The sequence below is a fragment of the Aspergillus novofumigatus genome (genome assembly GCF_002847465.1).
Source record: "Aspergillus novofumigatus IBT 16806 chromosome Unknown P174scaffold_1, whole genome shotgun sequence".
NCBI lineage: Eukaryota > Fungi > Ascomycota > Eurotiomycetes > Eurotiales > Aspergillaceae > Aspergillus > Aspergillus novofumigatus.
In genome coordinates, this window is record NW_020194274.1 from 4,939,326 (window position 1) to 4,965,170 (window position 25,845).

Sequence of the window (25,845 nt, forward strand, 5' to 3'; positions counted from 1 at the left end):
TAACACCGGAAATTTTTCAGAATGCGATATCAAAATGAATTTGTTCAAGAAGCTGTGTATGCTCAAATACTTAGCGGCAACGGTCGCGCAACACAAGTATTCTTGTTTCTTTATTTGCCGTAATGGATCTGCAGCCGCCTTCAGTGCTGGCTCAATTGCCTCGCCCATTACATGCCTCTACTGGTAAAACCCAGGTTGGTGAAGTGTATAGTTTGGCCGAATCGAAGAAGCGAAAAAGATATGAGGTCGTTGTTGCGGTCGATGGGGAGGCTGTGAACATCTACAACGTGAGGAAATATATATGAAAGATTCTAGGAGAACGTTGAGCTAATTACCTGTGCCATTAGATACAAACCCCCAAGCTCGTTACCTCCTATGCCGTTCCACCGCAATCCTCATTCTCCTGTCGACCATGCTCAGTGCGAAGAAAACTCACAAAAAAGTCGGTTGTGAAGAGACAAACTTTCGTCGCCGTGGACCGACCTGGACGAGAAATCAAAACCTTTGTCGAAGAAATTGGGGGCACTGGATCGAGTGCGCCTGCCATTTCGTCTTCATCATTCTCCGTGAGCGATTCGAGCAGCCCTACGGTTTTCGTCGGCATCGTCCCTACCGCTCCTACGGAAGATGACGACCAGGACTCATTCGATGTCTTGACTGTGCATCAGGATGGTCTTGTACGAAGGTTGACGTCTGACCTCAAGACTCAGCGGTGGACTGTGAACCATAGCGAGATCGCGAGGCTTCGCTCAACTCATGAAGTTAATTCCTGCTTTCTGGTTGACTTTGACGATGCGAAGAAATATCTGTTCAAGAGGCGACAAGATCTGGTGGCTATGGCTCTCGGGGATTTGACCGACTCTGGAGTAGACGAGCCTTCCGTGTTGGTGCTTGTCTCACACCCGACCGGTTCGAAGCAGATCGCTTTGAGTGATGTTCAAGTTCAGATTTTCTCTGTTCCCTCGAATGTACCCTCGGAAGGACGGATTCTTGACGAAAGCCAGAAGCTGAGACATCTTCATACGATAACTTTGCCCGACATCGATGAGCATAAGACATTCGATAGCAGGTCTCTGCAGTGGTACTTTCACCCCGGGTCCGCGGGATTGAATCTATCCTTCGACAAGGGCTTTGTCAACATTGATCTCTCTCAATATGCGCCGACCGTGACCACGCGCTTCATTCTTGAAGATGAGAGTTTCTCCTCTCTGATGCGCACCTCGCCTCAATCAGTGATTGCCGCTGGCAAATCGATTGTCGCTTTGTTCGACACACAATATCAATCCATCCAGCGCAGCATCGCAGTGGACAGTGTCCCTTCTGGTGGCTCCAAGTCGCCCACAGTATTCGTTAGCTACTTTGCTAAACTTGGTGTCGCTGTTGCGATCAAGGGGAACGCACTGTTTGCATTCGATTTGAGCTCGTCGATTAGTTCCCTTAATTCCTCTCTGAAACGGCCAAGGGATGGCCTTCTCATTGATGCTATTGGGCGCGGCATTGGCTCACCTGCGTTTCAGTCGGATGCATCTTCGAAGAAGTATCGCACCGAATACATGGCATCGCTAGGTCTTACTTCGGCTGAACAGGTTAGCAAGTGGGAGGAGTTTACACAAAAGGTAGAAGAATGCGCCAACTCCAAGGATAGCGCTGCGTTTGATGACGCGGTCCTCGATTACTTCGGAGTCGGCGCTCCCAAGGCTTTGCCTGCGGCGCAACACTACGTGAACCCAGAAATGGTGCTCTTTCTGCTATCCAAAATATTTTCTCTCAGAGAAGCAAGAAACAAGGATAAGCTGTCCGCTACGTCAGACTCTCGCTTGACCATTGGCATTTGGCCCGAGATGACCTGCAGATGGCTCATTCTGCTCGGACACTTCTGTCTAAGCAGCGTTGAGATTGCGCTGAGAAGAGTTCAGAAGCCGCATATTCTGCCACCACTGCCGACTGGTTCATTTACTCAGGCTGTGATCGATTCCGATCGCTCGCTACATCACTTCATTGACGTCCTCCAAGGGTCGGTACTCCTCAATGCAGATGAGCTCGCCTATGCCCTCAAGGTCTTGCTGACCATGGCTCGGTCGCATTCCATGGCCCTAGAAGAAGCCACCAAGTCTGTGACAAATGATGATGAGAACTCGAATCATATCAGCAAGGAGGTTACCCTACACAATGCCGAAGCAAGCTTGCAAGATATCTTCATCGGGTTCAACACCACGCTGCAGAAGATTCACAACCAACCCTTCCCCACGATCGTCAGCTCCTTCCGCTCTGCCCTCTCCAGATCTGAACTGCTCTCCATCGTCCATCATCTCCGCCTTTGCCTAGCGACTGGAGGGTATACCTCTCGCTTCACCGAAAACCCGCCCAGCCCCTTTTCCCCCGAACAGACTACACCCTCACTTTCCCTTGACACCATTACAAATCTGCTGAACGCCGCCGTCGACGCCATCGGCCCTTCTGGATGGATATCCGCGGCTGGTATCGACGACGCCAGCACACGAGACCTCGACCTCATCGCTGACATGAAGTCCGAGATCTCGGCTGCGCTTGCGGGTGTCGAGGAAGCTACATACCTCAAGGGTATCCTGCGCGAATACCTCCGCTTCACAAACAGCTTCACACATCCCTCCGCCAAGGGCAAGACGGGCGAGGTAGCCAAGCAATCCGGAAGTCAGGAGACATCCTCCGGGCTCGTCCGGTATGAGAAACTCAATGGGGCCGATCTGATGGTGTTTGGACTCCCCGAGGGCGACGAAGGGTATGACATTGACGCCAGCGGAAAGATGCTTCCGCTGTCGCTCAAGGCTCCGACAACGGACGTGAGCAAGACGAAGGTGAAAAAGTCTACGGGCGAGGTGAAGACCCGGAGTAGCCGTGAGATTGGATATCTGCGACGCAAGGCTGCTGGCAAGTACTCCTTTGAGAAGCTTCTTGTATAGATGGGTATAAAAGTGGTATTTTTTCCCTACTTCTCATGTAGATAGCTCTGATACGGCGTTTGAGGTCAATCAACTACCTTACCTTTACAACGATCTTATGGCAGTGCTGTTACCCTTCACTACAGAACTTGAACTTGCGACACAAAACAACAATCTATACAGTAACTCACGGCAGTTCTACTAACCATCACCAGAAACTCGCCTTCACATCACGGCCTGTGGCAAGACCCAGAGCCACAGACGGAATTCCTCATCTGCAATCTGCACACCATCATCGCTTTAGCTACACCCCACACCATGCCCATGCACCGCCCACCACACATCGTCACTCGGCCAATCAATACCACTAATGCACGCCAACAGCACCGATACTGCTAGTACTCCGTACCATACGCACATATGTCTCCGGCCCAGGGACAGTAATAGTAATACTCCCTATCGGTGTTTCTCCGGGTTTACTTGCTCGCACCAGAGTATTGTAGTCTAGTCTGCTTCTGTAGTCGCTAGTGAGGTCTAGTGATGATCATAAATATACTATGCGAGACGATTGGCCATGTTTACTTGCATTGGCCGGGCCAACGCAGTTGGTGATAAATGCTTCTGCAGTAGTGGATTGCTACTTACTTGGAGTGCTTACTGTGCTGCTGCCGTTGGCAGTTTATCCTAGTTGGGGTAGGCAGGTATAATGTATCCGTGTCTTCGTGATAGGTCCTTTCGTAGTGATTGACGACATGGGGCGTGATTGACACCTTCGACGCTCATAGACTCATCGGTTATTATGTCTCTGGTGCATATCCAGGATGTTATCGACTATCGAGTGCAGGTACTCCGTCAGAAGACTCCGTCATAGATCCACTTGACACGGTAAGGTAGCATCGTACTCTCGCTAGCATAGATAGTTATTAAGTAACTGCTAACTACGGTAGAATACTAGCGGCAGGACGGAACTGCGACCAGGAACGGGCCTTTGTTCGTGTATCGTCAATGTCGCTGTCGGAGTATTCCGCACTATTCGAGATACGAGAACGCTGTGCTCTGACTCGCTTCGATGCTCGGGAATAAACTATCTACCGTGGCAACTGGTGACTACAAGACACCGTCGAGTCTGTGTCTGTACACTACCCAGGGACAGTCATGCAATCGGGATCAGGCGCAGACGCTCTAGGTCCACGGACGGAAGCACGTACATGGCTAGTTGCATGCAGCTGCTGTAGGCTAGACTGGCTGCTGGGTGCTGGCCGCCGATTGCATACAAGATGGCGAATGCTACAACAGTGACCTGAGTCATTAACTCTCCTGGCAAATGGGTTTCTTGTCTGCCTGTGTTATTCTGCCTCATTCTCATCGGGTATAACCGCCGTCCTGAATTTTGATATGATCCGGGTGACAGGCCTGAAGGCAGTTCGGCTAGATGATGATGATAATGTCGACTGAAACAGGTACAGGCTGCGACGTGGGGCCAGGTTGACGCCGCTAAATGTCGACAAGCAGACTAATTCTTAGCAGATGCATTAGACGCTTCTCTTCTCCGACTGTGATACGCCGATACGATGAGCAGTGCAGAGCTAGCAGGGATTAATAACCACCATCCACTTGGTCAATGCAGCGGCAGGCCGCGATAGATATCTGCTGTTCCATTACGAAATGGTCATCTTGTGGCTGGGCCTGTTGAATCATTTATTGCTGCGCTCGAAGGTATCAAAGGTAATTGACAGGACGGTACCTGCGATCCATCTAAGGCTAAGTTGCAAATAGTGTATTGCAACTGCTCAGTATGGCGCGACCAGCCCGTTGAGGTGCTTTGAGTCTTCAATAGCGATGTTGCAGAATGTCTAGTCACTGATGATGCCATGGTGCGCCCCATCTCAAGCAATGACCATCTAGCGGCCCTGGATGTAAGACCATGCAGTAAGCTAATCTACGCTTCGCTACTTACCCACAGAGTACTCGAAAGAGTAGGATGATACGCACGAGGTCGGAGAATTCCATCAAAGCCAGATCTTGACAGATATCCGCCTCTCAAGACGATGAATGATCGACAATGCTCATTGTTCCTGTGGCCTGTGCAGTCAGTCTCTGTAGATCTGTGGCGAGTGGACGACAATCGACAATAGCACAGCCTGAGGACAGAGCAATGGGTAAGGGCGCCTCAGGCTTCGGAGTACAGAGAGCCGATAGCTGATTGCTTAGGCGCTTATGTAGTAGTAGACCTCAGGCAACGAAAAGCAGAGCCACATGACTCACTGCGCCCGAGCTTCTGCAGGACCGGAGCACTGTGAGTGGCCTGAGGCGTCCAGGGTCTGTGTCTGTGATCATCCGAGGCCCGTGCAAAAGACCATCCCAACTAAGATTAAGACTTAGTATTCCCTACATTTGGTTGCAGATGAGATTTCAAAGTGATTATTTGATTGATTGATTGATTTTATCGAGTACTCTCCCGAATGATGATTCCGCATCTTTTATTCAAGACTGCTGTCAAAAGTGAACCCCCAACTAAGACGTCATAGCGTGGGATGAGCAATCAACTTCGTTACTGCCTGCGGATACTTCCACCCCATTTCCTCTTTGAGGCATTTTGCTTTGAGAAGTGACTCAGATCTGCGGGACCGTCAGCCGGGATGGACATAGTGTCAATTCTCAGTTTGCTGATCCGGTCGCCTAATTGTTCTCAAATTCAAAGACCGTATTGCTATGCACAGTACGCCTGAAAGATTATGCCGAAGATCTTGGACGGACCTAGATGAATATGAAGCAGGCATCAAATCATCCCATAGCCACTAGAGCCTCATTTCATTGTCTCTATTAACTTGGGACTCCTGCTGTTCTCTCCATTCGTGTCCGTCCCAATTGAGCTTCCTACTCCGTATCTAGTCAAAGTCAAATCAGATTGGACCGAACCGCGCCAAACAGCCAACTGGAGAACAAAATGAGCTCAGGTGGGAATAGCTGGGTCAATCCGCCAATAGGAACCAAGCGCGCACGATCCTGAAAGGCTGAGACGGAAAAGAAAAGTGAAAGAAGGTCTGAACCCGAGCTTCGAACTTTGCAACGTGGGCATGACCATTGCTAATGTTCTGTGCTCGGCCTATTGCAGTTTCTAGAACCCTTAGCATTTCCTGGGGAACCCGCTCAAGGGATGGAGGCGATCAGCTTATCGAACCGTCCAATAAAAGGAAGAATGTAAGTCTGGAGAATTTTGTGCAACCTTGGTTTCAATTATTGAATACGGCCATGCTTACGCCAAGTCTTCAATCGGAACGCTGGAGATTTGTGAAATGGAGATTCAAGATGGATATTCAATATTCTGGGGAAGAGGCGACCAAGGATCCTGTGACATTAGCGACCTTATCTCCACAGATTCCATCCGTATTCCCGCAAAGTATGTACCTCGGACTCGGCACGCGAGGATAGGAATGAGGCTTGTCCTCGTTCGCATCTGGACGGATCGCATGGATATAACTCACACCGTAAAGTGCCGAAAGGAGCGACAAATCATCACTGAAGATGGATCTTATGACATTGAAATTCAGGAAAATCCCCCACAAAAGCCTCGAGCCGTTTAGTCCAGATTGGCATAACCCTGGTCCCACAGAACGCGTCCAGTCCTACACTTCCGTGTCTCTGACTCGCTCGTTACCGACCTTCCCTTTGTCAATCGCAATTCTCTGCGTTGGCCTGGCTCTGGTTCCATTCTAAATTCGATTCCTTCATTTCCAATTGTCCTGTCCCATTCCTGCATAGGAACGGTGTGGATTGTACGCCACTGTTGACTTGACTAGTCTATGTTCTGTTGGGGCAATGAATGCGGAGCCTTCCGCCACCCACATGAGCCACGGATTGATGGGACCCAGCCTGAGGTCTAAGCGTACCGACCAAGATCCCATCCAATCCTCTAACCGCTGGTCTCCTGAGCAATTTGAGATGGCCAATGGGCTCCATGGGCAATTGTCAATTTCTAATACCCCTGGTCCACCGCCCATTTCGTCCGAGGATCATTGTCTGAAACGGTTGGGTGCGTTGGTAGTGCGAGTCACGAGGTCCGGGGTACTCCCCGATGAGAATTATTATTATCCTCATTTGTCTCATTATTATTAATGCAGTTACATCTGTCCTTGCTTCGGTATGTTTTCTTCGTATTGAGGGTGTATCAGCCATTCTCGAGTTTACAACATAGTGGCGCTCTATCTAGACTACCTCATGCATTATTCCTCACAGCTATAGTTAAGGTATGTATACTCCGGATAGGGTACCTAGGTACCTTAGTTACCTTAGTTGCTGGGATACAAAGCTGCAACATCATCAAGATGCTCAACTAGCTGATATTGTATCCACAGATGGAACATAAAGAGTAAGGAAGGATGGGTAAATGTCTATTATTATCTCTCAATTGAAACAAGACGAGCAGCTAGAGACGTTGTGCTCTCCTTCTGCATGAGCTCTCTAGTTGCATGACACTGACCTTGAGATGAGTCCAGACTTGGCTTCAACAGGATATTGCAACTGAAGTCCATCCCGTCATCGGAAGCAGCAAACATCCCATATTCTACCAGGTATCTACTGCGCTCAAATCAGCTAATAGCGTAGCCATATCGGACACATTCCGACCAGCTCTTATTCTGCCGACCGGTCAGATGCGCAAGCTACAAGTCCAGGCCTCACACTAGCAATCTCGAACATATAAATCTTGTATGGAATGGGGAATGCTAATAAATACCTCACGGCCGATGCATGGGAGATAGAAACTGAAGAGATACCTCAGACGATACCCAGGAAGAAAGATAGCCGATTTCCGATGTGACGGTACAATTACAAGTCCCAGTACTGTCAGTACAGCAGGATGCTTACCTACCTACAGTGGATCCTGACTCCAGAACAGCTTCCCCATGACTTTCCTTACCTGGTACTAGGCCGGTACCTATCCTTCTTGATGGAGTTGAACTAGCGATGAAAGTGTGCGAGTGATCCACTGCTCTTATACTTATTGGTTGACACTGAGCGATAACGCAGAGTGTCTGCTGTTTCATGGTTCTGGTTTCTCCCGCGACAGTCGCAGAGCCCACTGTAGATACTTGTGGTAGTAGCAGATAGATACAGCTGTGGACTGTACTCACTACTCAGAGGAAAAGAAGATCGCCTCTTAGTAAGATGCGACTAAGACTCTCCAAGAAGGTGGTTACTTATTATTAGCACCAGGTACACCCTATTCTTAATTCTACACTCAACACACAGCAGAGTGTACAGACTGCAGCACAGAGAAGGTACAGACTACGCTAGTCGGACGTGCTTAGATGAAAAGGCGTGGCACGGTACACAGTACCTATCTCAATCCTCGTACCCGGATTGATTGCTTGTCCTCAGTGTTAGTCTAAGGTGGTACTTTCACTGCTGTTCCTCTCCGGCTGCTTACTTTGTCTATCTTCGATTCGCCTTCTTTCCTTTCTATCGATTCTTCTTGTTCTTCTATCTTTACGTTCCTCACTCTTTGTTTTGTGACATACAGTCCACTTCCGCTGCTGTTCCCACTCAATATTCTTATCAGCAATTGAATCGCAGCTATCATTATCCAGCCCGTCTCCATTTTCCATTCGGTTATCTCCGGCTTATCCATCGTCGGACGAATACCGCATACCTCTTTCTCCTGCTAAACAACCACGTACCCTTAGGTGGTTTCGTCTAAAGCGCTATCAAATCCGCACAGTTAATGGTCCAAGATATTTGTGAATGAATTATTCTCATCTCGTCTACATATCCAGCTCCTGCACCTGTGAGTTGCTATCCTTGGGACTGCCTCCGGATCCCTGAAACCTTAAACCCCCTGCTTATTCAGGCTGCTTTCACCCAGAGCTCACGAACCCGATTCCCCAGGCATCACTTTGCCACTCTTTGTATCCCGCCTTTTGTCGTCCTGTCAAACAATTTCGATCGTCTCATCCTCATCGCCTACCCTCTATCTTCCTTGACGCTGACCTGACGAGAATTAGTTGTTTTGCTGTGTGTGTCCCCGAACCTAGTTCCCCCCCTTCTTCCATTGCAATCACCACTACTACAAACCACACAAGACACAGCCATTGTCATCGACCTGACCAGTTGGCGAATTATTTCTTGAGCTTGATGCTAATTCGATGGATTTGTTACCTGTAGTGGTCAATGTCAAGCCTACCCTCATCTTAAGCAATCTCGCAGCCTGAAGCCTCACGCGGGCATCACCACGCATAATAGAACTGCGCCCTCGTCTGTCTCGAAGAATAAGGCCGGGTTCGAATCTCCTTCTATCTCTAAGAACCAGCGTCTGTTGACACTGGTTTCGATACATAACTCGGTTGGTTAGGATGTTACTGGACGCCATGGTTGGTCAGGATCTGGGCAGTAGCCCCAAACTGGAGAGTCTGGCAAGCATCAGCGAGATTCCCGGGGACACATCTGGTGAGTCTGTGGACAGGTTCTCCCATCCCTAACCCTACTAATGCGAATGTGATCGTCAGCGCCTACCTCCAAGGACACCACCAAGAAGACCGATACGAACGGCCAAACTGGTGCCAATACGAATATCCCTCCCCCCAAAACTGACAAGCCCCGACCACATGTCTGTACCACTTGCGGGCGATCATTTGCTCGGCTAGAACATCTGAAGCGCCATGAGCGGTCGCACACGAAGGAGAAGCCATTCGAGTGCCCTGACTGCTCCCGGTGCTTTGCTCGCCGGGATCTTCTTTTGAGACATCAGCAGAAACTGCACATGACCACGACTCCGTCGTCGCGGCCCAGAAATGCTCGGAGAGAAAGCACCGGAGCTGCTGGTACTGGAGCGAATCGCGTCCGCAAAAACTCCATTGCCAGCAATTCGAATAGTATTCGTCCTCGGGCCAATACCATCAGTCACATTGATGGAGCTTCTCTAGGCATGGCCAACAACGACCCCAGTCACTCGGTAACCGCCACAGGCCATCCAGGACATGCTCATCATCCTAGCATGGGTTCAATATCTATGGGTTCGAATATCGATTTTCACCGCGGGTACAGCTCAAGTCATCCCTATGCCAGCAGCCTTCCCAAGCTGGAGACTCATGGTCTGCCCATGGATCTTTCCGGTGGACTTCGCACCGCTCCTGTGTACGGCAGCTTTGATCTGACCATGGGGGACTTTTTCATGAACCATGGCACTACGATTAATCCGGCGCAGCTCCACTTTGGTGGCTCTCCACAAGGTTACGGAAATGACTCGCCGTCATCCCCCTTCAGTCACGGCTCGCATCAGGTGCAACCCCCCACTGATCCAATGTTGGAGGAAGACTTCAGCTTCGACTGGATGAACGGTTTCGATCCGTCCATGCCGTCCCTGGGTCAGAGCAACGACTCCGCGATAGATGAGTCGTCTCCCTCCGCCATGAGTACTGGCAGCCAAAGTGGAATCAGCGAGGCCGTGATGGATGGAACCAATCGGTTCTCGATCTCGTCTTCCGGCTGGCATAACCCTTTCCCGCCACACTCGGCGGGTCCAACAAATCAGTTCGCCATGGATTACTCCTCTCCGACCCTTAATGATCTAGGCATCCCTCCCGAGACCGTGTCACCCAAGTCGCTGATGGCGCAGAACCCGTTTGCTGAGACCTATGCTACTCCCCCCTCCATGACGTCGGTGGGCCAGCCCTTGATGGCAGGACATTCCCAGAGTATGTTTTCATCTTCTATGGCAACAAACGGCGAATCTCCTAATCCTCTCAACCTGCCTTTCACGAACAGTGCCCTACGATCTCACCATGCCCCAACCTCAACCGATACCTTTACAGACTCCACACGACAGGCATTATTAGCCAGCATGGCTTTGCCCACCGGTCTCCATAATCATCGCAAGTACAGCCAGCCAGCCAGCGGAATGATGCCCTGTCGCGACCTGTTTTCGCGTTCCGCCAACTTCAACGGTACCGGCCAACTCCCCAGCACTCAAGACATGCAGCGTTATATCTCGGCCTACATTACGTATTTCCACCCGCATATGCCGTTCCTTCATATTCCGACACTCAACTTCCAAGCCCCCGAATACACAAACAACCTTCGTACTCCAAGCGGCCACCTGAATTTGAGCTCTACGGGTATCGCCGGCGGCGGAGGCTGTCTGATCCTTTCCATGGCAGCCATCGGCGCTCTCTACGAATTTGACACCGCCGCCTCGAAAGATCTTTTTGAAGCAGCGAAGAAGATGATCCAACTATATCTTGAGGAGCGTCGAAAAGCTGACATGTCTGCTGCATTTTCGCGCTCCAATCCCGCGCGCGAGAACTCGGTTCACAACACGCCGCTGTGGCTGGTCCAGGCGATGCTGCTCAACGTAATCTACGGACATTCCTCCGGCGATAAGACGTCAGCGGACATTGCAAGCACCCACTGTGCTGCTCTGGTCAGCCTCGCTCGCGCTGCTGGGTTGACCCATCATATCGATGCCAAAGACCTTCCCCAGGACTACTTGAACGCCCATTTGAGTGGTAAAGTGGGTTCCAGAGGTGCGAGTTCCGAATCAGAAGACTCCAATACCGCGTCATTCGGGCCGCCGAAGGAGAGAAAAGACTGGTTGGATTGGAAGATTGTTGAGGAGCGCAAGCGGACACTCTATGCGATTTTCACCCTCTCCTGTTTCCTCGTCTCGGCCTATAACCATGCGCCGGCGCTTACCAACTCAGAAATCCGCCTTGACCTACCGTGTGAGGAGGATATTTGGGCAGCCGAGTCCCCTCAAGCCTGGAAGAAAATGGGTGGACATCTGTCCGCGAAGAAGGGTTTGACATTTTCGTCTGCATTGACTACGCTCCTGACAGCCAGTCAGCGCGAGCAATCTCACACGTCCTCAACCGATCCAACAAACGGTTCAGCGTCGGATCCTACCGCCACTGATCTGAAGCCTAGTACCTTTGGGTGCCTCGTACTCATTTATGCTCTTCATAACTATATTTGGGAGACGCGGCAACGGCACATGGGCCGGCAGTGGACCGCTCGTGAGACAGACGCCATGCAAGCGCACATTGAGCCGGCATTGCGGGCGTGGCAGACCGCGTGGGCCAACAACCCTATGCATAGCCTGGAGCGGCCCAATCCGTTTGGAGCAGGCCCTCTCTCAGCCGATAGCATACCACTGTTGGATCTGGCTTACATCAGGCTGTTTGTAAATCTGGGACGGAGCAAGGAGGCTTTCTGGCAGAGAGACTGGATTGCCATGTCAGACGAGTTGGCCCGCGGCACCGAAGTGTTCCCGTATTCGGACGACATCCCTTCGGACGTTTTGGACCCCTCGATCACTCAGGTGCCAAGTGAGTTCGATCATCGTCGCGATTCGGTGGCCGACCTGGGTGTCGGGGATCTCACTATCTCCAAGACCCCGACTCGGGAGCAACCCATGCAGATCTTGATGGGTGTCTACCGGCCGGGACAGTCCAAACGCGAGAAGCACTTGCGCAAGGCTGCCTTCTATGCGGCCGATTCAATCACCATGTCTGACCGACTCGGGAACACGTTTGCCGAATTCACGTGCAGGGAACTACCTCTGCAGTCCGCCATGTGTGCTTTTGACTGTGCGCAAGTACTGGCGGAATGGATCACGACCGTTCAAGAACGGGTTGGTCCCTACTTAGGTGTCCTCGGGCGTGACGATGTTGATCTCGCTCATGCCATGAATGTCATGCTACTCGAAGAAGAAGATTGCAAACTGTTGGAAAAGATCAGGGAGATCCTCTCCAGTGTGGAGAGCAAAATGCAGCGGGACGTGCAGACGAACACTACCGTGGCCACGTTGAGCGTTCTGCAACGGCTGCCTAGTGTCGTTGAAGGGGTTATGGCTGCAAGATCTTGATCGCCACAGCAAGCCTCCTTGATAGAGCTGCAGTCTGGCCAGGTTTGTTGAGCCCGTTAAATTACTTTTGTTGCACATGGCTAACATTGTATCAGTGACGAAGCTGATGGCACGGTCTCTTGAAGCACAAGCAATGCGGTTGAAAGAGCGAGCTGAGAACTCGGCAATCGGAGTGAATTAGCTAATGATTCATGTGCTCCCTATCTGCTGATACTTGTGAACATTCGGCGCGGAAGGAAGGTTCGAGGTGTATATGATAAACGGGCATGATAGAACAAATGGTTGGCTGGCGGATGACGGGACTTGACGGCGCTCTTCGATCACGAATCGATGATGAGAGCATCTCCAGCCTCTGTTGGCTGCACGTATGTCTCGACAGGCGTCTCCCGTTGAGACGAATTTGGCCAACTGCGTCAAACGCTGTTTGCCTTCGACTAGGCTAGAGGCTAGCTCGATCGTCGAATCTTTATTGGTATCTATGACTCATTGACGACGAGACCTGGAGCATTGTGTGATTTGATTCCTTCCTATTGCGTTTTCTCTTACAGACGACTGCGTTGCTATTGGGCATACGCAATCCCCCACCTTCATCATGATTGAAAATTGCCCCCCACGCCATTACTGCTGTTCTTGCCTACTACCGCGAACAGGCGAGTCATTTTCATACCCGATATGTTTTTTCATGGAATTTACGAGGGCAACGTGATGGAACAGAGATACCCCCGGTTCAGCTAGTATTGTTTCCACGGCCAAAAGACAAGAACGGAAAGAAAAGGGAATGAATCTTGAAGACATGATGGGGACTCGCCTTGATTATGTTTTGTGTGTCCATACCCATGTATTTGTTGTACATAGCAATTGAATGTTAATGTGATACTTTATGGAATCATTGCAGTAGATGACTAATAGGAAGACCCTAACTATAGAGATGTCCCGTTGGACTTCAGATTTCAATGATATATAAGGGCGCATATAGGTATGTATATATATTTCAACGAGGAACTACCCACGTCGTTGTATCTTAGAGAGCGCAGACAAGAGAGTTTTAACACCAGAGCTATACTTAAAGCTTTTTAGTCGTCGTTTCCAGATGAATGTATAGGCTGTCATATGCATGAAAGACTCCGTTGCCTATATAGACCTTGAGCTGGATTTTGGTCCTGTGAGACTCGGCAGCCGTCCCAAGGCACTCCACGTCCTCTCCAACCAAACCAGAAGATTATAGAGAGACGCACATAAGCAGAAAGAGGTCATCATCAAACAAATTGAACAACTCCAATCCCTGCCGGAAATGGAAACAGGAACAAATGGAAGAAAGAGATCGGTGGTGCCCCGTCTCGTCCTCTTGATTGATTGATTTTTGATGTAGGTGATGCGAGACCGAGAATTAGATCTCGGGGTGGGGTGTGGACGTCTGCCTGATCTTGATGCTCACAACTTACAGCTCACAGCACTATCTAGTTGTCTCTTTGTCCACGTGGTAGGGCTAGTGGAACTGTACTTGCCATGATACACCATTTCAGGATGCGTCTGTTCGTTTCGTTCACCAATACCGGAGTAAGTAGGTCGAATCTACTCATGGTGGAGACCCAGCAGGTCATCTTTCAACTTCCGTGGGGCATAGTGAGTAGAGGGTGGATATCATCCACGTCGCGTGCCTTGAGCGGCGAGACGGGTCGCGGTGCGAGCTCCTTCGCATCCACGGGAATCAGAATGGGCTTGACGAGGTTCTCGGTCTCGGTCTGGCTCGTGCTGGCGCTCGCGCTCGCGCTCCCGCGGGCGTTAGTGTTGTTCAAGTGGACGGGGCCGTCCTGAAAGAGGAGGATGACGAGGTAGTCATTCGCTCGCTGGACGACTCGCGCGGTGTTTTGGTGGAGGTGGGTGGAGGGGGTAGTTGGAGGATGGTCTTCTTGGTGAATGTGAATGTTGGGCCGCCGGAGGTTGAGGTCGAGTTCGCTGGGGTGGGGCCGGCGATGATCCCGGTGATGTGTCGAGCGTTATGTGCCAGGCCGGTAAGCTGGATCTTGCCGGGTTCAAGGAGGTTAGTTGGCTGCGGTGTGTGCGCGTTTGTGTTGAGACGGTCCCAGAAGCCGGGGTGGCCAGTTTGGGAGGGGTGGCCGTAGATCTGGTTTCCCGTGGGGGTGGGGATGAACTTGAAGTCGTCGTATTTGAGGTCTGAGATTATCGGTTAGGGCCCGATTGGTGAAGGGCAGAGGACTTACCTGTGATGAAGGACGTCTCGTATGGCTCGTGACTGAAGTCCAGTAGCTTTGTGGTTGTCTTGGTCGTAGCGTCGGTGAAGACAAACATTGATGTCCAGAGTAGCTTCCTGTCCGTTGGGTGGAATGTAACAGAACACGAGCCCATGGCGAGAGTGTCGCCCTTGTGGCTCGAGATCTGCGAGCATAATGGGATTTTGGGCTCGTCGGTTTCGAACAGGACCACCGCATTGGTGATCTCTCCTCGTTTCCCATAAAGTCCTGGGGTCCGGGTACTCGCCGTGACGGCAAACGCAATGTATCTGCCGTCCGGACTGAAGGATACTTGCCAGGCATTGTTCGTGCGTCCAGCTGCGATATCCGGATGGAACTTGTTCGTCTCATGGTATATCTGGTATTCTACGCTGCTGCTGGTGACCCGGTCGAGGTTGTACACTACGTTGAAGATTGCCATGCGATCACAGGCTGGGTGGAAAGCCACATCCAGCCGGCGGTACTGTTCGTACCGAAGCATGTTGATTTCAACCTCATCCAGTTGCAGAAGCTTGTCACGGATGAGCCTCGGCGTGCCGCAGAGATCCCATATGTACACACGGGCAGTGATGCTCTTGGCAATGTCATGCGTCTTGTAGTCCAGATAATCCATCCAGCGTCCTTCCGTGCCACTGCGGCAGGTAAGCGAATTGCCAGGCGAGCAGGGCGGGCCAACTTACTGGTAGGCTAGTTGAAAGCAACCAAGCTTTCTGTTGTGGTCAAACAGACGAGTATACGTCCGATATGTGGTCTTCTGCTGTTTACCAGCCGTAGGGGGTGCATAGGTCAGAGGCGATGGTTGCAGCGAGCTAGGAAGTAGGACTGTCTGCTTGGACGTGAGAATACAACAGTGCTCATCCTGCGGCGAGAAGCCAACGGATAAAATAAACGTGCTGTCCGAGAGACGTATGGTCCGATCTGAGAATAGATAGGTCGCACTGGATGAGAGCGGTAGTTCTCTCTTGATAGCCGCGGGCTGCACTAAACCCCAACGCTGCTCCTGAGGGTCCAGCAGGTAGTCAATGTCGGGTTCGATGTACAGCTCACTGGAGGCTCCGCCAACTAGCCAGTTGAAGACGGAGTAAACTTGAATGCAGTGCCTGTCTGGCCGAACGGGGGCCAGTCCCTTGGGTATGTACTTCACGTACCGTCCCTGGGCGGCCCATTGAGACCACGATAGCCAGCCCCGGAGCTTAAAAGACACCTCGTCAAACCGTCGTTCCTGAGTTCCCGTCAGTAGGACCTGGAGTGTATTGGTCACCGTGTCGAGAACGACAAGGCGTGACTGGGTTAGCTGTGACGACGTGGCAGGCTGGTTGAGACAGATCGCTACATATCGGCCTGTCCTGCTAATGCTCAGGATCTCGCATATCTCGCCATTGAGCTTCGTGGCGCAGACGTTGGAACCATCGATGTTGGCAATTTCGAAATCTGTATGGTTCCTGACCATTGCGATTCGACGCCCATCGGGGCTGAATGTGCATTGGGTCACAGTCTGTTGGGTTACGACATTTTGAAGATAATGAGGATGTTCCAGGGAAGCACCTGTTTCTACATCCACCGCTCCAAATGGGGTCTGCAGATAGAGGATGGATTTGACTTTCCAGAAGGCAACTGCGCATCGAGAGCCCCGGAAGGAATCATACTGGGCTTGACCAACGTAGCCGCTGTAAACGTTCCCGTCACTACCCTTGGTAGGTAATATCCAGGGGAGGTCGAAAAGGATTTCTTCGCTGGGTTCATCGAGTTCCCTCAGCCGCCAGAGGAAAACGCGGATGGTGGTTGTGCCCTGATCTCGGCGTCCCGTAGGCAGTCCTCTCACGGACTCGACCGTAGCGATAGCCATGTAATCCCAGTCAGGACTAAAGGCAACGGAATGCAGTCCGAGGTGGAAGCCCTGCGGGAGCTTCCAGGGTATTTCGTGGGCAAATTCGACTCTCTTGAATTGCCTCCTTGTGATCGGGCTTTCAGAATAGATAGTGTATCTAAGTGAGTTGGTTCCATTACTCTGCACGATATCCCAGGTGAACTGGAAGCGGATCTTTCCCGACGGATGCAGGACATAGCCTTCCTCGTCGTCAACCAGAATATCGAATGTATTTCCTTCTGCCACAGTGGGATTCGTATTGGTTCGCCGCAACGAGGCGGGAGGTGGCCCAATGTCACCGATAAAGTCGGAGCCGAAATGCTTCTGGAAGAATTGTCCCTCAGTACTAAATTTCTTAACGGTAGATCTCAGCTCAAAGGGAGATTCTCTTAGGATGGAATCCCAGACGCGTGTGAGATCTACAAGGCCCTCCAACCACAGCTTGAGGTCGTTGATATGTTCATGCTCAAACTCCAGCCGGCGTAACCAGGCACGCAATTGCGTCGATACGGTGTGTAAATGTTCCAGGGAGAGCGACAAGGTGATGGACACCTCAAGCCAAGTCAGGCCCTGACTAGATTTGGCTAAGTTGAACATCAGATCCACAAGCCTTTTTGCCGAGCTCTTCGAGAGGCTGGAGTGAGCGACATGCTTCCACCAATTTAAAGCGGCGTATTCCAGCAATGGAAACGCGTGGATTTCCTCATGTGTGATCTTAGCCAAAGTCTGCGACCCGGAGATACGATTGCGAAATGAAAGCAGAGACAGATAAGATATACACTTCTCCGCCAGCATGGTATGAGCTTCTATCTGCTCGATGAAGTATCGGTCGGTGCCCACAGGGACAGAGGCTTTGTTGGAAGGGTCCAGAAGAAACTGTGCCACCGTTGAGTGAACCAGGCTAACAGTCCCCTTGTCGCCGATGGAGAGCAGAGGGCTGCAGGCGTCTACGATCTCACTCGTGTTGGTCGGAACGTTATCCATGTTTAGCTCCTCGTCTCCGATGTCGATGGCAAGTGCACAGCAGAGTTCGGAGACGTTCAGCGGTCGTCTGGCGCAGACAACCCAGCGGAGAAGCTCTTCAGCCAGCAGGCGATCTTCCTCCGCGTAGGAGTTTATCTTGGCTAGGATGCGACCATAGATATCTGCAACACCACTGGGCAGATTGCGGACAGCAGCGCGTAGAGTTCGATCAGTCTGCACACGAAGAGTCTGGAGGTGCTTCACCTGCATTGTCGCCCAGAGGAATCTAGCATACAGCTGCCCGTCAGCTATATTGACTGAATGAACGTTGTATTGAGGACGACTTACACTCCGGAACTACTCGAGACGAGGGCGTCGACAATCTCCTGCCGAAGATTAGGGTCAGAAGCTCTGATCTTCTTGTCCTCGCATGCTGACTGGACGCGAGTCGTGACGACTCGTCGCACATCCGGTTGAGTGATATCCTCTGTCAACTCAAACTGCGGATGGGAATGAAAGAAGCGCCGAATATCGGGCTCAGGACGGCTGATGACCAGCAGCTTCATGACGGGTGACACCTGGACCAAGAGCGTGAGCAAAAGCTGCAGGGCATCACTGGCGTTCGCCGCATCGTCCAGTCCATCAATAACAACATAGACACCCGAGAAGTCGCTCGCCAGGGTCGAGAATGCCTCTCTGAGCTCTGTCAGTGACGCATGCGCCGAGCGTCGTGCAAGGTAAATTTGGTTGAGGGGTCGGGCTTGTCGGCCTGGTGCAGCAGCTGTGCTACGAGGGCTCGGAGCATTACCACTTCTGGCTGCTCAAAGACGTTGCTCGAATCGAAGAAAAAGAAACACACGGCGTATCGTTTAGTTGTTTGATCAGGACTCTGCGTGATGTGAAGGCGTCTAAGGTCCTCAATGATGGTTGCTGATAGAATAGTCTTGCCCATACCAGGACCGCCATAGATCCACAAAATGTCACGCGTCCAGTTGGCATATTGTCTCCAGGAGAGATACTTGGGATGTCTCTCAATCCAGAGAACAGTATCTTCCTGGCGTTGCCTGACCATCTGACTCAGCATACTTTCATAGTCTGGGGGATCCAACCACCGTATCATTGAATCTGATTCCAGTCCTACCAAATGACATCTATCAGTCGTAGGGTTGCATCTGGTAAGAGTTCTGATCTTACCTTTCAGTTGTCCCTGAACCACCGTCCGGTGGACCTCCTGGTTCTTGGTCTCCTCCCGGACCTCTTCTCGTGCCCGCGACGCCTCCTTCCTGTGCGCTTCCTGCCGCTTGATTTCTTCGCGAATGTCTGTTCTCGCTTGCTCGGCACGCTGCCTCTCAGCTGCTGCCTCTTTGCGTTCATTTTCCGCGGCGACTCTCTCCTCTTCGGCCGCAATGCGAGCAATCTCTGCCAGTTCCCGTTCCTTCCTGGCATTCCTCTCCATGGCAGCAAGTGCCACTATCTGCAGCTCGTTGCGGTGGGTCTGGTAGCTCTTAAGAATTTGCGCATAGTCATGCTCAAACGGTTTGACGAGCGTCCGAAAGATGAGGTCTCTTGCTACCGACGCATTCTCAGTCAGTATCGTACAGTCTGTCCTACTCAGTTTTGCGTACGCTTTCTCTTCAGAAACTTCACTGCTCGAGTGAAGAAGTGGACAACGTCCGTGTACAGATGCAACACCGCAGCTCGGACCGTATCAGAGCTCTCGAAGATCGTTTCATACTCGGAAACGACCGGAAAGAATTGACCAAATTCTTCAAACATTTCGCCCAGCCTTTCGAGGTAGGAGGTAAATTGGAGTGCTCCCTAGCTGCTTCAACATCTGCGTGTGTTTCTGGACCGGGACAGTCCGGAGGGAACGAACCTGCAGCAGGAATTTGAGACTACCCCAGACTAAACCCGAGATGGTGGGATTCGACTGGATGAATGTGTCTATGACAGACGAAAACCGGTTGATTGACTCGAGACATGGTGATAGCTTCTGCGAGAACTTGACAGACTTGGGAGACGAGGACTGAAACTTGCGGTTGGCGTGCTCCACGATCTGGAAGACTTCAGAAGCTGATGCCGGTGCTATACCCCCTTGGAGGCCCGCAGCTTGAGCAAACTCGCTGAGGGCATCCGGCAAAGCCGGGTCAGCACGCTTGGGCTCAACCATGATGGATTATATTATGTAGTTGATGACTAGGTGAACGAGAAGACGGCTGCAGTCGGGGTGGAAAAAGTCATCTTTATATAGGTCGTCGGAACTCAGCCTCATCTGCCGATCTTGACGGCCAAGAAAAAATCAAGAAAGACCTCGTCATCTCTTGTCGCTTGAGGTTGAACGGTCTTTGAAGCTCTTTAATCAAATCAGATGAGTCTCTTCCATATGCCAGTCTAGTCTCCCACAGCCTCGTGCGGGATTCAGCCTCGCGCCCCGCGCTAAACGCTTGACCTCGTATAAAGAGTTCCGTGTCACCATTCCTCCTCCAATATAATTGCGCCGTCTCCTCTCTCGAGGTCTGATCTTTTCGTCCTTCCTCTTCCAAACCCCGGCAATATGTCCCGGAATCAAAACACCACACCCGCAAAGGACGAAGAACCCAAGAAGCTGGAAGATCTGGAAGATAACACAGTCCTCGAGATTGTCACCCATAGTCTCCAGCGCGACAACCTTGCCCCGGGGGTCTTGTGCTTCGGGAGAATTTCAGTGCCCTGGATCGACGGCATCTGCCGTATCCGAAATGGCGCTGCAATGAATGTCACTTCGAATTCGCGACAGCCAAACTGCGCGACCGCCACGAGGCCAGCCGTGTGTACTATGTGTTTCTTGATTCATTGGAACAGATAGAGGGCTGATTGCGGTTGCTAGACTGGCATACTTCCGGTGGAGAGTCATTAGGCATGTCGTTCATGGGGCATCAAGCTCTTCTAGACCGTGCGTGGATTTCCTGCATTTTACTCATTTGCGCCGGACTAATGAGAACGGTATAGGCATTCCGGAACCCTCACGCCAGCTGGTTTTTGAAGAGTTCATCAACTCGCCTCGAGACTACAAGCACGATGGCCTACCCCCGGCGCCTGATATTTATCGGGTTCCCTATGTCGGGACCGAGGAGGCGAGCACATTGAACCCGCCCAAGTGACGATGATACTAAGCGGGGAAATGTTGTCGCCATCTGTTGATCTGATATCATTTTGTATTGATCGGTGATGTTCAATGACTTTCCTTGCCTTGTATTTTTCCCGTCCATATCTTGGAAATTGGAATCTCCACCGGTAAGACCGCGGCACCACATATTGACCATGGCGAATGCCGTACCTTCAGTAGCGGATTCAGATACTCTTGCTCGACATCTCAACGTGGGAACGTAACATTTCAAGAGCTTGAGTGTCCCTTCATCCCTCATCCAGATACTGGGGTTGATTCTTCTTGACGTGGGTTGAAAGAGGGAAGAAGTTTGGGTATATCCTTCCCAGTGTAGTCCCGTGACTAGGATGGAAACACCACGATTGTGGATGCCAGATTATTTTGCGCTTTCCATATTCGAAGTACCGACTTTGCTATTTGGCGGAAGGGGCCGGTAATTGATAGCTATGAAATTTTTTTGAATCTACAGATTGGAAGACGGATAGACTATTATAGTAGTAGTAGTAGTAGTAGTAATACCCACACAGCTGCCCTCTCCAGGGGCTGCTATGCCGGGGAGTCGCCTCCTACAAGCTAACGTTCTACTAAAAAGCATAAACTAGATTCATTAGACATCCCTCAACAGATTCCAGAGACAGTAAGGTTTGCATCCAAGATCCTGCGTGTCACTATATGTACCCCGGACTGTTAACAACCGAGAAGGATCAACGTTCATTTGCGGAATCTTTCAGTCTCCAATATCGCTATACCTCGAATGTTGTACGATGAATGGCAGCATGCCAACTGGCTGCAGATTGACTCTAATTTTCCCGTTGGTGGAAACACTGCTGCTGCATGGCATTATCCCGAGCCACATCCCAGACTCCAGTATAAGATGCTGTGTAGTCCACGCAACATGAGGTTCATCTACCAGTATTGGCACCAGAGATCACAATGCGTCTTCTTCTCCTATCATTCTTCATTCTCCCCCTCTACGCCCTGCCGACTCCCGGCCACACTCTCAAACCACCGTTCTTCCTCTTAGCCGGCGACAGCACAACCGCCAAACAGTCCTCCAACGGCGGCGGTTGGGGCAACGGATTCCTCAACACGACCCTCTTCCACGGCGCCAGCGGCCTCAACTACGGCCACAACGGCGCCACGACCGTCAGCTTCCGCGCAGGAGGCGACTGGGCCACGGTTCTCGCCAAAGTAGCCGAGTACAAGGACCGCTACACGCCCTTCGTGACCATCCAGTTCGGCCACAACGACCAGAAACCCGCCGCCAACATCTCTCTCGCGGAGTACACACGCAACCTGGAGCGATTCGTCAGCGAGGCGCGTGATGCAGGCGCGACGCCTATCCTGGTGACCCCGCTTTCACGCCGGAATTACGAGACTTCCAACGCCACCGGCGAGTCTACTATTATCCTGAGTCTGGCGGACCAGCGCGCGGCGACTATCGCGGCCGCGCAGAATTCGCATGCGGCGTACATCGATTTGAATGGTGCGAGTACGCGATACCTGAATAGGATTGGGCCCGAGAAGGCGTACACGTATAATCTCAATCCGGAGGACCGGACGCATCTGAATGTGCAGGGCAGTATTGTGTTCGGGGGAATGGTGGCCGAGTTGATCGACGGGGTTTTTGCGGGGCTGGAAAAGGCGGGTATGTCAGGGTAAATCCGACACTGAAGAAGGCGCTGGATCGGGGGTTGTATTATTGGCCGGATTCTGTTGATGAGCGCTAGCTGTAGTGCAGTAGTCTATTGATGACGTTGATGGTTAGATATCAACGCAAATAGCGTCCCGTCTCTTTTCATCCCGGAGTCCTCCAATTGCAGCGGCATTAACCATCACAGTCCTTTGGCAAGGATCCCTCGGCCGTATAAGCAGTAGAAGTGCATGCCACAGTAACATGATCAGACTCATCCACTGTGCTTCATTATCCATGATGCTCTCGTACGCTCGTTGCAAATCGTCCCAGCACAGAGTCTCCTTCCCATAAGCCCCATGGACGTGACCGAACACATGCAGCAAAGGTTTTCGTTTGGCTGACCATAACCAGTCCCGAAGGAATATACAGCCATACCGTCCCAGATCTAAATGCGTCTTCGGGGGCCGTGCGTAATCAGAATATCAATGTCCTCAGGGGTCCGTATCTCACCCCAGATATTCTCGTTTCGCGGATACTGGAAAGCCCAGTTCCCGTGTCGCGCGGTGTACGGGGACCCAAACACCTTGACGCGTCTGCAACCAAAGTCGATAATTGTCGATGAGTTCTCCAGATAGCGGATTGATTTCCAGTCGACTGGCTCATTGCGACCAGGTGTTTGAGCTCTAACCTGAGCTTTGGGATCCAGACATAGCTCGTGATTCCCTGCGATCGCTACCTTGAAGCGATGCGGCTGGCGATCGAGCCATTCGATCTGTGCTTCTAGCTCTGCTTGAGTACCTGACTGAGTGAAATCGCCTGCGTGGATGAGAAGATCTCCATCCGGTAGTTGAGGCTCAGTGTTGTGAGTGTCTGAGATGCAAACCACGCGGATGGTTGGGCCATCATGATCAGTGGGCGTGCGCGTTTGAGCGAATCGGGTGTAAACAAGTTCGGCAAGAACAGGCATCGGGGCCCTGCGCAAGCGGCTCCATATGCTTTCTTGCTCTGGACGGCGCAGAAGAGCGTCTAAACCTGAGGTACTGAAGGCCATGGCTCTTCTAAAGAGATGTTTGTATTCTTAAAGTCTATGTAATCTCTCAGTATGCTTGTAAAAGGTTCAATCTCGCTCATACTGACGTCAAAACACTCACAGTCGAGGCACATCACTATTCCTATATAGGATTAATTGAACAAGTGCCTCAAAATAAGCAATGTGTCATTTTGGTTCTATTTGCTTGATGACGATAGAAAATGCTCCACTGATGATTTTCGAGATGTGTCCTGCTGGCTGGTTTGCCTGATTAGGTAAGTCTGTGTCGTTGGGCCACCTGCCTATTTGAGCAGAGACACCGCATATATAGTGTGGTGGATCTTCCAGTAAGAAGAAGATGCTTACGCTCTCCAACTTCATACACCATGGAGCCACTCGAAGTAGAGACACCTCATCTTCAAACCCCCAGACTTTATCTCAAACTCGTCAGCGCCGGTTTCTCATTCTTTGTAGCCGGCATCAACGATGGCAGTCTTGGATCTCTGATCCCTTATATCCGTCAAGGATATCATATCGACACAAATCTCGTCGCTGTCGTGTACGTTCTCGTCTCGTCTTCGAACATCCTTAATAACAGCAGACAGATACGGCACGACATTCTGCGGCTGGTTTTTCGCCGCGCTCTCCAACAGCCATCTCTGCCAGTACCTTGATCTGGGTGTCCTCCTGGTTCTAGGGGCCGTTCTCCAAGTTCTGGCGCACGCCTTGCGGACCTGGCATCCTCCGTTTCCATTGTTCGCAGTAACCTTCTTCTTTGCGAGTCTCGGCCAGGCATATCAAGATACACACGCCAACACATTTGTTGCATCCGTCAAAGCCGCGCATCGATGGCTGGGGTTTATTCATGCCATGTACATGGCCGGGTGTCTGGTAGGCCCGTTTGTCTCGACTGCCGTGGCTTCGGCAGGTGTGCATTCTCGTTGGAATCTGTTCTATGCTGCGCCGTTGGGACTAGGCGTGATCAACCTGATTCTTGTGGTGGTTGCGTTTAGGGATTCGTTGAGGTTGCTGCAGCAGTTTGGTCAATCTTCTCAGGAGACAAGGAAGGGGGGTCTACAGGAGATGAAGCGGACTCTTTGCACGCCAAGTGTGTGGTTGTTGAGTCTGTATTTCTTCTTCTTCCTGGGGGCTGCCATTACCGCCGGTGGTAAGTCAAGTTCCCTCTATCTGAGACAATACTGATCGAATAGGATGGATTGTGGAGTACCTCGTCGATGTACGAGACGGTGATCTCAAGGATATGGGCTACGTTCCCGCCGGCTTTTATGGAGGAGCATTCCTCGGGAGACTCATTCTGGCTGAGCCAACCTACCGCTTGGGGGAGCGACGCATGATCTTCATCTACGTAGTGCTGTGTGTTGGTCTGCAGCTGATATTCTGGCTGTACGTGTTCCTTCAGATGTGACGGCCATTGCTGATCGTATAGTGTGCCGAATATCATCACGGAAGCAGTAGCCATCAGTCTTTTTGGGTTCTTTTCCGGTCCCTTTTTTGCTACAGGCATATCTGTTGCGTCCAAGATCTTCTCTGCGGAGATTCGCTCGTCTGCACTAGGTGTGTGCGTCGTCATCTATGTAGAGTCTCGCTGACCAATGACCAAAAGCTCTTGTGTTCGTGCTTGGCCAGGTGGGAGGATCGATTTTCCCAGCTGTCACTGGCATCTTGGCAACTCATGCTGGCGTCAAAGTCTTGCAGCCGATTCTTGTTGGATTGCTAGGCGCCACGGGGGTTTCCTGGTTGATGGTTCCAAGAGTGAGACTTCATAATGAGTAGCCAGACACCTGGGTTTGACGTATTATCCAGATATTAGTTCATGTATATGGCAAGAGCATGGAGATGCTCGTGCAGGTGGCCAGTAGAGACGGGCCAGCTACATAGTCTGCAATTCTACTGAGAAGAGGGATGGAGATAAGAATTGACCAGAGACGCAACATACGCTTTTCAGTCTCAAGTAATGCAGCAGGAGTCATTGAATTGTCGACATCTATAACAAATGCCTCAGGCAAGCTGCTGCCTGAGCCCTAACTACTTGACTTCAACTATCAACAGAAGAACACACCATGATGGTTTCAGCAGAGCAGAGCCTCTCGGCGACGCCTCAAGTCCGAATCATCATCCTCGCCGAATCCATACATAAGCACGTTGCCTGCAAGC

At 51.3% G+C, this 25,845-nt stretch overlaps 7 protein-coding genes across 7 annotated transcripts; 5 read left to right on the forward strand and 2 right to left on the reverse strand.

Moving 5' to 3' along the window:
• The first annotated feature begins 63 nt into the window (after window positions 1-63).
• On the forward strand, window positions 64-3,013 carry P174DRAFT_509500 (uncharacterized protein). Its single transcript, XM_024831561.1, has 2 exons — window positions 64-287; window positions 348-3,013. Exons 1-2 carry the CDS (start codon window positions 123-125, stop codon window positions 2,937-2,939), a joined length of 2,757 nt encoding a protein of 918 aa, XP_024688209.1. The 5' UTR covers window positions 64-122; the 3' UTR covers window positions 2,940-3,013.
• Window positions 3,014-9,283: 6,270 nt separating this feature from the next.
• Window positions 9,284-12,777, forward strand: amdX (putative C2H2 transcription factor (AmdX); the record flags this gene model as incomplete). Its single annotated transcript, XM_024825466.1, has 2 exons — window positions 9,284-9,362; window positions 9,422-12,777. 2 exons carry the CDS (start codon window positions 9,284-9,286, stop codon window positions 12,775-12,777), a joined length of 3,435 nt encoding a protein of 1,144 aa, XP_024688210.1.
• A 1,792-nt stretch (window positions 12,778-14,569) lies between these two features.
• On the reverse strand, window positions 14,570-20,029 carry P174DRAFT_427771 (uncharacterized protein; the record flags this gene model as incomplete). Its single annotated transcript, XM_024825467.1, has 8 exons — window positions 14,570-14,952; window positions 15,000-15,661; window positions 15,710-18,145; window positions 18,208-18,676; window positions 18,814-18,996; window positions 19,054-19,428; window positions 19,485-19,677; window positions 19,736-20,029. The coding sequence occupies 8 exons, from the start codon at window positions 20,027-20,029 to the stop codon at window positions 14,570-14,572; spliced, it is 4,995 nt and encodes a 1,664-aa protein (XP_024688211.1).
• A 384-nt stretch (window positions 20,030-20,413) lies between these two features.
• P174DRAFT_509503 (putative C2H2 finger domain protein) lies at window positions 20,414-21,446 on the forward strand (the record flags this gene model as incomplete). Its single annotated transcript, XM_024831562.1, has 4 exons — window positions 20,414-20,544; window positions 20,565-20,665; window positions 20,726-20,791; window positions 20,848-21,446. 4 exons carry the CDS (start codon window positions 20,414-20,416, stop codon window positions 20,997-20,999), a joined length of 450 nt encoding a protein of 149 aa, XP_024688212.1. The 3' UTR covers window positions 21,000-21,446.
• Window positions 21,447-21,705: 259 nt separating this feature from the next.
• Window positions 21,706-22,666, forward strand: P174DRAFT_448067 (rhamnogalacturonan acetylesterase; the record flags this gene model as incomplete). Its single annotated transcript, XM_024828728.1, has 1 exon — window positions 21,706-22,666. Exon 1 carries the CDS (start codon window positions 21,938-21,940, stop codon window positions 22,664-22,666), a length of 729 nt encoding a protein of 242 aa, XP_024688213.1. The 5' UTR covers window positions 21,706-21,937.
• A 102-nt stretch (window positions 22,667-22,768) lies between these two features.
• On the reverse strand, window positions 22,769-23,691 carry P174DRAFT_457020 (metallophosphatase domain-containing protein; the record flags this gene model as incomplete). Its single annotated transcript, XM_024829493.1, has 2 exons — window positions 22,769-23,085; window positions 23,151-23,691. 2 exons carry the CDS (start codon window positions 23,689-23,691, stop codon window positions 22,769-22,771), a joined length of 858 nt encoding a protein of 285 aa, XP_024688214.1.
• Window positions 23,692-24,053: 362 nt separating this feature from the next.
• On the forward strand, window positions 24,054-25,583 carry P174DRAFT_400726 (putative MFS transporter; the record flags this gene model as incomplete). Its single annotated transcript, XM_024823910.1, has 5 exons — window positions 24,054-24,229; window positions 24,276-24,838; window positions 24,882-25,074; window positions 25,118-25,245; window positions 25,295-25,583. 5 exons carry the CDS (start codon window positions 24,057-24,059, stop codon window positions 25,462-25,464), a joined length of 1,227 nt encoding a protein of 408 aa, XP_024688215.1. The 3' UTR covers window positions 25,465-25,583.
• Window positions 25,584-25,845: the final 262 nt, after the last annotated feature.

Bases quoted from the DNA above. Each gene is read 5' to 3' on its own strand.
- P174DRAFT_509500 (XM_024831561.1), top strand. From the start codon at position 123: ATGGATCTGCAGCCGCCTTCAGTGCTGGCTCAATTGCCTCGCCCATTA. The intron at 288-347 runs GTGAGGAAATAT...CTGTGCCATTAG, and splicing joins AGGCTGTGAACATCTACAAC to ATACAAACCCCCAAGCTCGT.